The sequence below is a fragment of the Caretta caretta genome, chromosome 7 (genome assembly GCF_965140235.1).
Source record: "Caretta caretta isolate rCarCar2 chromosome 7, rCarCar1.hap1, whole genome shotgun sequence".
Classification (NCBI taxonomy): domain Eukaryota; kingdom Metazoa; phylum Chordata; order Testudines; family Cheloniidae; genus Caretta; species Caretta caretta.
The window spans coordinates 7,327,845-7,342,164 of record NC_134212.1 but is presented as its reverse complement, the minus strand read 5'-3'; the positions used below and the strand labels follow the sequence as shown (position 1 = coordinate 7,342,164).

Below are 14,320 nucleotides of genomic sequence, written 5' to 3'. Positions count from 1 at the left end.
TGGTCAGGGGGGTCCACATGCCACCCCGCCCCCCAGCGCAGTTCCCATTAGCTGGGTCAGGGCAGGGGAGGAACTAGCGCGACTCGTGAGTGGTCAACAGGTGGTTCTTGAGGGGTTGCATGGCACGCACCTCTCCCGCTGCTGCCCAGCCTCTTCTCACGCTGCTCGTGTGACTGGGCTCAAGCTGCAATGCATGCCCTGCGGCGAATCATGGTCTGTCCGTCATCCGATCGCCGGCACCCAGGAGTTCCCCAAGTACTAGGAATGGGGCTGCATTCCCATCCCCCTCACTGCATCCCTCCCCATTCCAACCCCCCCTCCATCACTGCATCCCTCCCCGTCCCACCCCTTTTCCCCCTCACTGCGTCCTTCCCCCATCCCATCCCTGTACCCTTTACAGTGCTCTCCCACCCATCCTCTCCACCTGTCAGAGCCGCCATCCCCATGTCCCTCACCCCCCACAGCCCTACACCCCATTCACCTCCACACACTGCTGCTCTCCCATTATGTCCCTATACACCCCTGTGCCCCCCCACATCCTCATGCTCCTGTAGCCTTCTGCTTCCCCCTGCATACCCATTTGCCCCACATCTGTCCCACCCCCTCCTCTCTCCTGCACTGCCCCCTCTCACCCCCACCCTGATCTCGTCCTTGGCCTCTTTCCCTCCCCATCCTCTCTCTTCCACCCCCCCTCACCCCCATCTTTATTCTCCAGCCCACCCTCCCCTTCCCGGCTAGGTGATTTAGGCAGCCCCTGGAAAAGTGTATGAAAAACGGTCTCTGTTTAGGCAAGTGCGTGCATGCATGCATTGTACGTATGTAAGAGACTGTATGTCTTTGTGTAGGGGAGTGTGTATACCTGAGTGAATAAAATTTGCAACCTAACTCTTTGACTTTTATTCCTTTTGCTGGCTTGGGCACAAAAAACTTGATGACATAAAACATGTGCGTATTCATTTCATAACAAGTTTTTAAAAGAGAAGGGAACTCTAAAAAAAATATATTATTTCTTAAAAAGTGAATGCTGCTGACTAGTAATTGCAGAAAAGCCGATGTATCATACCTTTATCCCCCCACCTTTGTCTAGCTACATTATAAATTCTTTGTTGCAGACTCTTTCTTTTTATGTGCATGTCCAGCACCTACCACCCTGGAACCCTGATCTTAGTTGGGGTCTCTAGGCACTAAACAATTTAATTTTACATACTGTGGAAGTAGATATGTTAGTGCATGCTAGATGTGTACACATGAATACACGTGTAAGTGTGGGAGTCAGTTTCTACAGATTTATTTATATAGGTATCTGGACAGGTGTGCATTTTAGTGGCTGTGCTCTATAGTTTTGTATTTGGGCTTTAGGAGTGGGCTTTAATGGACTCACTGCAGCTCTGATAATGTGTGGTCCTAATTCCACACATAAAATTACAATCACTTCAGTGAATAAAAAACATGGAGCTGTTTACAAAAAACGTTAAGAGGGGAGGAAAAGAATCATGAAAACCTTTGTGAAATTTCATTTTTTTTAAAATTACCCTTTTTGACTATTTTGCTGACAGCTCTAGCATCCTGTAACAAATAAAACCTGAACTGAGCAGAATACATCTGTCAAAACAATAAATATGCCTGTTTGGGCCCTGCAGTGAAAATGAGCATATGAGAGAGGGTGGGGGAGAGCAAGAGAAGAGGGAGAGGGGATGGAGTGAGCGGGGGCGGTGCCTCAGGGAAAGGGCAGGACAGTGGGCGGGGCAAGGATGTTCAATTTTCTGGAATTAGGAAGTTGGCAACCCTACTGACCTCCTGTATAACACAGGCCATTAGTTTTCACCCAGATACACCTATATTAATCCAAAGATTTTGGTCTAACTAAACTGTGGGCACACATAGAGAACAGGAGAAACCAAGATGGCATCCATGACGAAGGCCCCTGCAAAACCTAAGTAAGAGCTAGATGAAATAAAGGTAGGGATGGGTATACAACTACCCCTTACCGCCCCCCCCCCAAAAAAAAAACTTGGCCATTTTAACATATCTAATAATCTGTATTAAATTTATTCTTTGAATCCACCTTCATCATTTTTTGGTTATTTGGGCTACGGAGCACATATATTGATATCTACCCTGTACACAACAGCAGGAGAAAACGTGAGCATGGATGTACGGTACTGCTAAATCTTTACTTGGATAATTCAAGTACAATTATACTGTGCTCAACTGGTTTTCTGTTCCACCCTAACAGAGGATTCAGAGAGGCATTTGCTATCTACCGTTAAAGTTTTAATCAATAAGTTAATTACTCTTTTAATCTATTTGGCTATTTTGCGTGCATTGATTTTTCTAACTCTTCTTCCATCAGAATTCTTATCTGCCCAAAATAAAATTGATCAGATTTAATCTAGCCAGCTGGTAAAACATGAATCAAAACTTACTAATTGCTTCTTTGGATTTGTATCTTAAATGTCATTTAAATTCATGAAGGAGCTAATAGAGTACCTCTAGAATGGTGAGAATACCTGGGAGCTTACTGCATCTGCAGCAAACAGTAATGATTTTTAGATAATAAGCCAACTAAGCAGCCCATTCCCTACTGCATGTCAGCAGCACTACCATTATCAGCTGAACAGCTGAAGAGAAAAAAAAAAAAAAAACTTTGCATGGAGCTCGATATACCTGTTACACTGTAAATCCAGCAACATGAGTAAACAAAACCAGGATCGAATTCAAAATGTTTTGAACCATGATATTTCATACAATAGGTAACTGTCACCTGAGCATATTTAAGTGTGAGCCAAATTCTGCTCTTGCACACAGGCATGCAGCTCCACTTAACTATACACAATTCAGGAGGGACAAAGCTGGCCCTAGGCACATTTTTTGAAAATGGATGACAAAATACAGGGTGATAATCTATTTTACACTTGTGGAAGGAGCAGCATTCACTTTCTTAGCTGTTCACTTGTAAATGATTCTTCTAGGAGTAAATAAATAGAGAAAATCTTTTAAAAAGCTGGAGAGAAGATTCAGTTAGCAAATGCCCCAACAATTATATATCCCTTAATCTGTGATTGAATTTTTTTTTGTCCATGTCCATAAAGCCATTAAGAGAGTGTATAAAAATGTAACATCAGCTACATTGCAGAAATGGTTGTGCAATATGAATTAGCGGCAAGAGACTGGCATGGACTTCCTGGATCACTGAATCCAGGCTTTTGCTGATGCAGGCAATTCCATCATATAATCTCATTTTCTAAATTTATTAAACTCCATTTTAATGCTAGTTTGGTTGTTTGCCTTCATTCTTGCTATTGGGAGCACCTGACTCCTCTGAGGGTTAGAAACCACCTTCCCATTGAACATGGAACAGGAAGAGAAGGCCTTTCCTCTTTACATTCTGCCGCCAGAACCAGCCATGTTACATATCCAGATCTCATCTCATGCACTGAAACCTACAAGCCTCTTCATAACATTTCACTCCTTCGGGTCATTCAGCTACACCTTTACATTCGTCCACACTATTCTTGCTCCACTGCACCCCCACATTTGTGAACAAAGAGCAGGAACATGCCATCCCTAGCTGTGGGAATGGAGGGGAAGGCACAAGGATGAGATGGGGATGGAAAACCAAAGATGAAGCTAAGGACATTTCAGGGCTGTGAAGTGAATAGGTTTGGAGAGATTTTCAACAGCGCTCAGCCTCCTTTTAGGCACCAAAATAAGGGGCCAGATTTTCAAGAGACCTCTACACATTGTGTGCTGAGCTCTTTTGAGCATCTGGCCCCAATTGTGGGTGTTGAACACTGGGAAATCTGGCCCCATGAGAAGCAAAGAGATGCAATTAAGGTCTTGCAAGAAGGAACTTAAGAAGTCACAATAGTCAAAACAGGCAGAGACTATAGGGAAAGAATAAGGAATTTAGGAGGGACAGGTCAAAGGTAGCCAAATTTTCCAGAGGAGAATTACAAACAAGTGAGGCAAAAGGAAGAAAGCAAGCCCTGAATCAAGGATAACTCCAGGATTTCTGGCTTTGGGAACAACATTAGTTTGTTACATTGCACTAGTGGAATTCAAAATATGAGAGAAAAGGTAGTTTAAAAATTAAAAAAAGAAAAGGAGTACTTGTGGCACCTTAGAGACTAACCAATTTATTTGAGCATGAGCTTTCGTGAGCTACAGCTCACTTCATCGGATGCATCGATGAAGTGAGCTGTAGCTCACGAAAGCTCATGCTCAAATAAATTGGTTAGTCTCTAAGGTGCCACAAGTACTCCTTTTCTTTTTGCGAATACAGACTAACACGGCTGTTACTCTGAAACCTTTAAAAATTAAGCATTCCTTTCTCTTCATATTCTCCACAAGCTAGCCAAGTGCCCTTCTCTGCCATGTTTGAACACTGTTGCTCAAATTCATCATTAACAAATGCTTCCCTGCATTTTGAGTGATGTGTTAATGAGTAGTTCAAACTTATGCCACAAACGACAGAGGCTGTGTACATAGCATGAAAGAAGAAATAGAGTAACAGATCCTTGTTAACAAGATCTATTCTAATGGTTTTGTTTTTACTATTTATTAAAATTCTCAAGATACAAGTTAGCTGCTCTTCAACATTTATTTCCCTTCCCCCACTGCCCCATATATTTTTCAGGTTGAAACTGCCATGCATTTTGATTGAATAGACACAGTGAAATCAAATAGCAATTTTTTTTTTTTTTTTTTTTTTAGATAAAATGTATTTAGGATCAGTAGCTTCTCAGAGTAATTCTCTCCACTGATTCTCAAACACCTGTCAACCTTCCATCACCACATTACAGACTAGCAACACTCATTGTTATTTCCAACATCATTCTGATCCTCCTCCTTCAAGAACAGATGGACACCACTCTAAAAGCTTTACCAAGTGAGAGTTCTGGCTCTTTCTAATATAAAATTATAAATAATAGGTCTTTCATTACAAACATACTCATTAAAAAGATGATTATTACAAACCTTGTGATACCTATTTCAGTTACTAAAACTTGCACAGATTATCTGAGTCTCTAAATGATTCTGCTTGTTTTATAGGGTTTGTTTGTTGGACAGTTACATAAGCCAGGATGACAGGATGAAATGGAAAACTGTTCAGGTACAAAAAGAGAGAAATAGAAATGGGATGAAATGGAATAGTGCAAACTGCAAGGTCATGCACATAGCGACTAACGACAAGAATTTCTGCTATATATTAACTGGGGGCTCATCAGTTACAAGTGAGAGAGGAGGGGAGAGACATGGGTATGTTGGTCGATCACAGGGCAATTATGAGCCACCAATGTGATGCAGCCATGCAAAAACCAAACAGGATCCAGATGAGGTATTTCCAGTAGACACAAGAAAGTACTAAAACCATTGTATAAGATCTCATCTGGAATCCTTGTCACCCATATTCAAGAAAGTTCAATTTAGACAGAAACAGGTGCAGAGAAGAACTACTAGAATGATCAGGGGAACAGAGGGCCTAAAAGGCTGACAGGATAGGATTGCTTTCTATAAATACATCAGGAGGGTAAACAATAGGGAGGATGAAGGGCTATTTAAGTGAAAGGACAATGCTTGCACAAGAATAAATGGCTATAAACTGTTCACGAATAAATTTAGGCTAAAAATTAGAAGGTTTCTAATCATAAGAGAAGTGATATTCTGGAACTGACTCCCAAAAGGAGCTGAGAGAGCAAACAATCTAACTAGCTGTAAGACAGAGCTTGACAAATTTATGAGTGGAATTAGATGACAGCGTTGCCCGCAGTGGTGGGGGGCTGGGCTCAGCAGCCCTGGGGGTCCCTTCTGGTTCATGTCTGATGTTCCTTAAATCGCATGCTTCAGGGCTTCATACGGTCACCCATAGGGGGCAGGAAGGGAATTCTTCCACAGTGTATTCACAATTGGGGGTGTGGGGATGTTGGCACGAGTTTGCCTCCTTCTTCTGAGGCATCAGAAATGGCCACAGCTGGAGATGGGACTCTGGACAGGGTAAGCCAGTGCTCTGAGGTGGTCCTGATAAATGTCTTTCTGGCACTTAGCTGTCTGATTCTTGCTTGGAGGCTCAGGGTCTAACTGATCACCATATGAGAGGTCTGGAAAGAATTTTTCTCCAGGGCAGATTGGCAGTGACCTTAGTGGGTTTTCACCTTCCTCTGCAGCACAGGTCACAGTCACTGGCTAGAATCATCTAGGCATCTCTCTCAGTAAATTTATACACAACAGGTCAGACTAGATGATCTCGTGGTCCTTTCTGGCCTTAAATTCTACAACTACGAGAAAGCCTAAAGAAAATGCAAGAGAAATTCTTAGGTAAAAAAAAGGCAAGTAGTGCATAAGCCTTTCGGTCAAACATAGATTTAAAATGGACAAGGAAAATGGAAGAAAGATTGTCAGCCCTTTATTCAAACATGAGACATTTTGAATAAAACACTGGAATAAATTGCCTAGGGAGGTTGCGGAATCTCCATCATTGGAGATTTTTAAGAGCAGGTGAGATAAACACCTGTCAGGTATGGTCTAGATAATACTTAATCCTGCCATGAGTGCAGGGGACTGCACTAGATGACCTCTTGAGGTCTTTTTCAGTCCTATGATTCCTAGTGCAATAGAAACTGCCACGTTGTCTCAAAGCATTACAAAATACAAGTAGTTCAGGTTATTGTGAAGTTATTCTGTAAAAAAAAATGCTCTAATAAATGTGTTAGTCTCTAAGGTGCCACAAATACTAATGAACTCATTGTAATCAAGTCTCAGTACCCTCACACACAATTTGCAGAGGTAAAAAGAAGTTACCAAACTTACAATGGCTATAAACAGCACAACACATTCAGGGTCAAGTTTTAAAATGAGAGACTGTTCATGGCTGTATCATTCTAAAGTATTAACCCTCTGATACCGCATCTATCACATGGCACTTCTAAGCAGTGCTGTGACCTTATCCCATATGCCCATGAAGCACTATACACACTATGAGCACTCAAGAGATAATTTATAGACTTCAAACCCAAAAGGGACCACTGTGGTCATCTAATCTGATCTGCTGTACAACACAGGCCAAAGAACTTCTCCAGAACAACTGAACTCTTAAACATTTGAAAAGGTAAGATATTAAGACAATTCCTCCCCATTCTGGAAAGTTGCCCCACCCAAAGGCAAAGAGCATCAGAAATAAATTCATACCATTTGAAAAGTGTACGCAGGGTTTTAATATGGTATTGTGATCACTTTAATTCCTTATAATTTTGCCCAACTGATCCTTAGGGTGAGGACTGAGTCTAGAGAGTGGAGGGGGAGTCTAAGGGACCATCAATAATATTCCGCAGCTCCAAGAGCTGCAACATACAGACATACCCTCTCCTTCCAAACTCAACTGGGAATCTCCCCCTGGCAGTGTCACCCAGTAGGGGACTTTGCTCCCCTCTCAGACCCAGAGATGAGCCACCCACCTCCCCCATACCCCCTTCCTCACCCCCAATCCCACCCCGTCACCTCCTCTGCAAACCATCCCGCCCCACTCCACCCCCCTCCTTACCCCCCAATCCCGCCCTCTCATCACCTCCTCTGCACCCCACCCCGCCCCCTCTCTTATCCCCCCACTGAGCCCCCTTCCTCACCCCCCATCCCGCCCCCCTCTTATCCCCCCACTGAGCCCCCTTCCTCACCCCCCATCCCGCCCCCTCTCTTATCCCCCCACTGAGCCCCCTTCCTCACTCCCCATCCCGCCCCCTCTCTTATCCCCCCACTGAGCCCCCTTCCTCACTCCCCATCCCGCCCCCTCTCTTATCCCCCCACTGAGCCCCCTTCCTCACTCCCCATCCCGCCCCCTCTCTTATCCCCCCACTGAGCCCCCTTCCTCACCCCCCATCCCGCCCCCTCTCTTATCCCCCCACTGAGCCCCCTTCCTCACCCCCCATCCCACCCCCACTCCTCTGCCCCATCCCATCCTGCCCCCTCTTATCCCCCACAGAGCCCCCTCCTCTCCCCCCAATCCCATCCCCCACCTCCTCTGTCCCCATCCCATCCCGCCCCCTCTCTTATCCCCCCACTGAGCCCCCTCCTCAACCCCAATCCCACCCCTCACTCCTCTGCCCCATCCCACCCCCTCTCTTACCCCCCCCACAGAGCCCCCTCCTCTCCCCCCAATCCCACTCACGTCTCCTCTGCCCCACTCCGATCCCGCCCCCTTTCTTGTCCCCCACACTGCGCCCATCCCGCCTTCCTCACCGTCAGGGAGACCCAGAACCCGGCCCAGTCCATGCGGACGCCCACGCGGAGCGCTCCCCGGCGCGCGCAGACGGCTCCAAACGGCCGCACTCGCCGCCCGTGGGCGCAGCCATACCGCTGCCCTCCGACCCGCCGTCACGTGGGCTGCTTGGGCCAGTGAGCGCTGTGCGTGAGCCTGGGCAGGGCGTGCGCATGCGTGCGCGGAGGGGGAGGGGGGTGAAGCCGTAGCGAAGCCTTTGCCCGTCCTCGCCCGTGGGGGCGCTGCGGAGGGAGCCGCTGGGCCCTGGGAACGGCAGGGTGGGACCGTTCTCGGTCTGGCGGTTCGAATCCCAGTCCCCCTAGGGCAGGCCACCTGTCTGTGCCCAGCGCTCAGGCAGTGCGTGCGGCCGGGCCAGACCGGTGTGGCAGCTCCCCGCCATCCCCTGCCTGGGAGACCCGGGGCGAGGGGAACGGGCCACGGGGTGCCAACTCCCCCGAACTCTCGCACTGGCCTGGTGCAAAACGCAGCCTCCCGGAAGGGCCAGAGCCGCGTTATTAGAGGAGAAGCTCGGCTTGCGTGGCAAAACAAAGCCAGGGGCACTCCCAGGAGGGGTAAAAGCAAATGGCAAGATTGTAACCTCACTGCTGATCGATAAGGATCCCTATGTGTGCAGATCAGCAAGTCACCTGCGCGGGTCTTTCAAAGCCCCATACGGCGGCCATGTGAAAATAGCACCTCTTCTAGCCAAAACTCAACCAAAGCATTGTAAAGCAGGGCCGCGTGTTAGTCTGGTCAATTTAAGGGCTGACTTTTAGAGGTAATAATTGTGTTTGTTTTTCGAGTGTAACCTTGGGTGTAACTATGATGCATCAAGCTGATGCCTGTCAGAGTCAGGAAGAAATGTTACATTTCCCTTTTTCTTCTGAAGGAGAAATCGTCAGCACTTATTTCATGCCTCAGTTGAAAACCCCTTGGGAAATATAGCTGTTACCAAAGTGACCTAGGGTTTACTGGTGTGAAATGATGTGAAGAGGAGCTGTTACTGCCCGGGCATGCCTCTGAGAGCGAACAACACAATGAACAATCATCTGTGGCTCACCCAGGATGCAGCCAATCCTACATTCGTGTCTACTTGAGTTTAATTTGAAATAATACCAAAAATAGGACAAAGCCTGCCTTGTGTGATCTGTGAAGTTAGAGCAGGAATGTTTGTCTCAAACAGCATTATGTTGTTATTATTCCTTTTGATTTGTAAAGTATATTCAAAGTGAGAAAGCGCCCATCTCACGCTCCAGGTATTTTTGCCTTGAGTTAGAAATACAGCCCCCCAAAGCAATGCACAAAACCAACAGCTTCTGATTCCCCCAAACCAGAGAAGCACCATAGATGTGAGCACATCAATGGGTACCCCCCTCACACCCATACCAGCCAACCTACCTATGACCCCAGGATAAAATGATAGGGTCTGAGGCATGTTCTGAGGGCAACAGTTTAACTAGTTTGGACTCAGGAAGATGAGCTGAGAGGTCATCACAGAGCCAGCAGCTCCATCTCATTTATTCTGAGGGGGTCCAGCACCTCAGCTGACTGCAACCGCAACAGTGTGTCCAGGGAGAGGGTCGAATCGCTCAGTGAGGCAGTTCCCAGGTCATTTGGGGCTTTACAGATCCAAATCAATGCTGCAAACTTGGAAGCCAACTGGCAGCCAGTATAGACCATGGAGACGTTCCTGATGTGATGCCACTTAGCAAGCGGGCTGCGACATTCTGCACCAGTGTCAGTGTCCAGGTTCATGTCAATGGTAGCACAATGCAAAGCATCTTGCAGTAATCCGATGGTGAGGTGATGGTAGTGAGAGAAGTGTGACCAAAAGAGGTGATCACGGTCCCTTGGCCAGATGGAAAAGGGAGAAGAATTGTCCCTAGGCACTGCAGCTATTAACTGATTAATTGCTGTAGGGGCCTAAATGTACAACGGAATTTGAAATCACAGCAAAGAGTACTATGTAAACATTACTATATAGGAGTGCTATATAAACATTTTACTTCATTTGCCTGGAGATGTGAGACAGAAAAATCTTTCCCTCCTCCACCCGCCTCATAGACGCTGCTGTAACAGCTAAAATATGTATATAGGCCAAGGTTTTCTAAACCCACTAAACTGATTGTGGGGGCTCCATTTCTAGGTGCTCAACTTGAGATACCTTCAAGGGGCCTGATTTTCAGAAAGGGCCGAGTCTCCACTGTCTCAAAATCAGTGTCCTGCATGGTGCTTCAACCTGGGCACCTAAAAACTGGAGCACCGGTCAACATCACGAGACACTTTTGAAAAACTTGGTTACGACTCATTGAGCAGCTTGAATTTCCAAAGCAGGTTGTAACTGTTAACAATTCACTCACGCGAGGGAGATCAGTAGATAGGATTACCCCCACTTTACGGATGGGAAACTGAAGTGGGGAGGTTAAATGACTTTCCAGAGACCGAAAAGGGAGTCAATATTAGAACTCCAGTGGTCCCAGCCTCTAGTCTCATCTTCAGACCACCCCTGTATTTAGAGACATGGTGTAGTGCATAAATATGCACAAAACGGAGCACACCTTCCCTTTTGTGGGGAGAAGGGTATCCTGGGGCACCACAGTTTTGAGACAAATAGTTGATATCAATTGTCCAGCCACACCACATGGCACTGCTGAGGCAAATAAAGATGCTGCCGATTCTATGCAGACCACTAGTGGGCACTGAAAGGGCCTTATCAGCTTCCTGCTCTGAGAAGGGATGGGTTCTTAATGCTGCCTTGCTGTAGACAGCAATGGAGAGTACACTGCTGTGCTGAGCTGCCTCTTACGTCTTGGATAACGGATCTGCACCCCTCCTAGATCATTACCGCATTCATCAATAGGCCATTGGACCCTCTGCAGCATCTTGTTGGCTCTGTTTACTTTGGTTCATTTGGCAGTAAAATACATAAAGTGTCCCATTCGCAGTCCCATACAGCACAGCAATGTTTTTTTGTGCTTCGTGTTCTTTGGTTAAATCCTCTAAGTTTGGTTTATGATGTACAAGTAGAAATGGAGAGTGTCCGGGAGTGGCTTATAGCTTATTGCTAATTCAGGAATGAGCCCCTCTTTCAAAAGTGGGGGAGAGTGTGTCAATTTTCCTGCATCTTCTGAGTTTCAGGAACCTGATCACCCGTTTATTTTAACAGGGATAGCAAAATATTCCCTGGTAAATATAAGTCATTTGAGGGGTTCAAAGCATTAATGTACCACCTCTCAGGGGGAATATATGACAAGCATGTGCCACTGAGACTAAGCACCCAACTGTAGAACAATAATGTGCCCAGCAATGCTGTATGGGACAGAGGCATGGGTGGTAAAGAGACAGCTGGTTCGACACCTATGGGTGTTTGAGATGAGATGTCTTTCCACCATAAGAGAGGTTACACAAAGAGACAGATTTTAAAATGAAAGTGGTAGGATGAAAGGCGAAATGTGTGATGTGACTGACAAAATCCAGGAAGCATGACTTCGCTGGTTTGGGCAAAGGCAAGGGATGAATGAAGTGGACCTGGTGAATGAAGTGGACATGGCTGGAGCGGGTGGTAAGAAGGAGACCCCCAGGAAAGCCGAGGAAGTGATGGATAGATTGCATCAAAGAAGATGGTAAGTGGGTGGACGGATGAAGATGGCCACCTCGGACAGATGAAAATAGCAGATGCTTCCACAACAACCTAACCCCAGCTGATGGGATAAGGGAAAGAAAAGAAGCAGCAGCTGCATTGTACAACCATTTAACATAGCATCACAGTTCCCTGGAGCTGAGATTTGTTTAAGGAATAGAAAGTAAATTAGACACAGGTGGATTTGTGTTGACGGGAGAGAAAAGACTTATAAAATCACGAAAGGGTTTGTTTCAGTTATAAATGTTGTAGATAAAGGGATTGCCATGGAAATAAAAAGTAAATAGAGCTGACACATTCACACTTGGGACTTTTCATCAACCTTTCCAGTAAATAAAAGTAATGAAAAACATGGTTGCTGCAAGGGATAATGGGCTAGCTGTTAAAGTTATTGTGCACTCATCCACTGGCTAAAGATAGAGGTTCCTTAGACCTCCATGTCTGTTGTCCAGCCTCCACACTAGGCTAATAGGAGGGGAGAGGGGACAGGAAAACAAATGAAATCTTGCCTCTAAACTTGATTAAGTGCTGTTGCCCTGGTTTCTCAGGCATGTTGAAGTGGTGCCCCGGATTCACCCCCACCATTTCTAGCAATGGTGGGAGCTCTCGTGTAGATAGGACTCCTTCCAGTCATGTAGCCCTGGACAGAGCAGGTCTGTACATTAAAATTAGGCAGGTCAACAAACTTCTGTCAAAACTGTTGTTTGATTGACAATTGGTTTATTGACTTAACATTTTCCATGAAAAGTGTTTTCCATGTAAAATTTCACTCTTTGTTGAAAAACTAATGCCCAAAACCTGAGACATTTTTGGTTTGGGGCCGAAAACCAAACTATTGGCTGAAAATCAAAGTATTTCAATTCAGCAGTGGTGCCACATTTGCACACAGGTCATTGTGGTGATTCATGTTCACATTCTCCGTCAGGGGCCAAGATCCCCAGCTGGACTTCATCTCTGTGATGCACTACAGCCAGGGGACTGCCATGGTGCACCGCTTCCCCTCACCAAGTGTGGGGACAGTGGCGTGTCATAGAAGATGTAGTCTGAGCCGGGAGCCTGGCCATTTTCCAACCAGCTCTATTTAAAATGCTGACTGCCACTGTCTCTACGCTGATTCTCTTGTCTATTGTTATCACTGACAGAGCTGAATCAGCCATAGCAGTGGCAGGACCTCATGTAGACAGGACCTAAGTAAACCTAAATTGGCATAACTTGTACCTTCTTTGGGCCCCTTTATAGTGTTGGGTGCAGCAAGTTCTGTTCCATTAGACTTAGTAAGCCAAACTGAGAAGTGCTGTGGAAGAGGTGTAAGTTCCAATACACCCTGGCACGCCCATAGATGGCATCTATGTGGGTAGCCCACGGATGTAACTTACATGCTAAGGAAGATATAAGGGGTGACAGAAGAGCAGTGCTGCCAGCTCTCATGATTTTATTGTGACTCTCTTGATAGTTGGTGTTTTTCGTAAAGCCCCAGCTCCTACGGATGAGTGATTTTGTAAGAATCTCAACTTTCATTAAAAAATGGATATTTGCAGAGAAAAAAATCCCCAAAAACATGAACCAAGGTTTAAAAATCAGAAGGCAAATAAAAATAAATCAGCATTTATTTTTTTTTAAAATCTAAGGATTCTTAAGCCAATCTCATGATTCTGGGGGGGATTCATTTGTGATTTTTAAATGCATGGATTTGGCAATCCTGCCTAGATAGACAATATGAGATTTCATGGCATTCCGCTAGAATCACCTCTTGATTTTGGCTCACAAAACACCCTATCCTTTCACACAAAGTGTAATACTCCTCTTCAACACACTATGTCTGTCTATCTCTCTCTCCTCCAGTGCTTCCTTTACACATCAATCCCCAAGAAGGTCACTCAGTCCAAACAGGCCAAACTTGATTTAATCTTTGTGGAGTTCATTCAAGATAGCTTTGGTTTTGATTCCTAGAAGACTATGGAGATATAGTAAACATGTCATCTGTAAAATAGAGCAGAGGCTGCACTGTGGACAGATATTAGAATGAGACCAAAAACCTAACGGAGTGCCCGACTTTCAGAAACATCCCTGCTATTTTAACAAGAGAAGGAAATAAAAAAGGATCCAGCATCTGTCACTGTCAGCTCATGTTACAGTGAATAATGCAACAAGTGTATCAGTCCAAAGCTCCTCACTTTCCAAGTACCTGTCTGTCATTCAATTAGATACCAGAGAAGATGCTGGAAGGAAAAACCGTGCAATTGCAGCAGATGAAGCATACTCTGAAAGTTACTGTCGTCCCTACACAATCCACTGATGGTAGCATTTAGAAGGATACTTTATTCTCCAGTTAGACCCCTGAGGCCCCATGATGTAAAGGTTCTTCAGGGTCTCAGCAGCCATTTTTCTCATTGTTCAATGTGAAGCTTTCCAAATATGCTCTGTGGCAC

General features: G+C 45.5%; 1 protein-coding gene across 5 annotated transcripts in view; it reads right to left on the bottom strand.

Annotated features, from left to right (window-relative positions):
• The window catches only part of SLC25A26 (solute carrier family 25 member 26), a 151,753-nt gene extending 143,377 nt beyond the window's left edge, over positions 1-8,376 (bottom strand). For all 5 annotated transcript variants that reach the window (XM_048859499.2, XM_048859503.2, XM_048859502.2 and 2 more), the window contains exon 1: positions 8,233-8,376. In XM_048859499.2, the coding sequence (XP_048715456.1) occupies positions 8,233-8,265 (33 nt within the window). In that variant the 5' untranslated portion in view covers positions 8,266-8,376. The remainder of the gene's footprint in view (positions 1-8,232) is intronic.
• Positions 8,377-14,320: the final 5,944 nt, after the last annotated feature.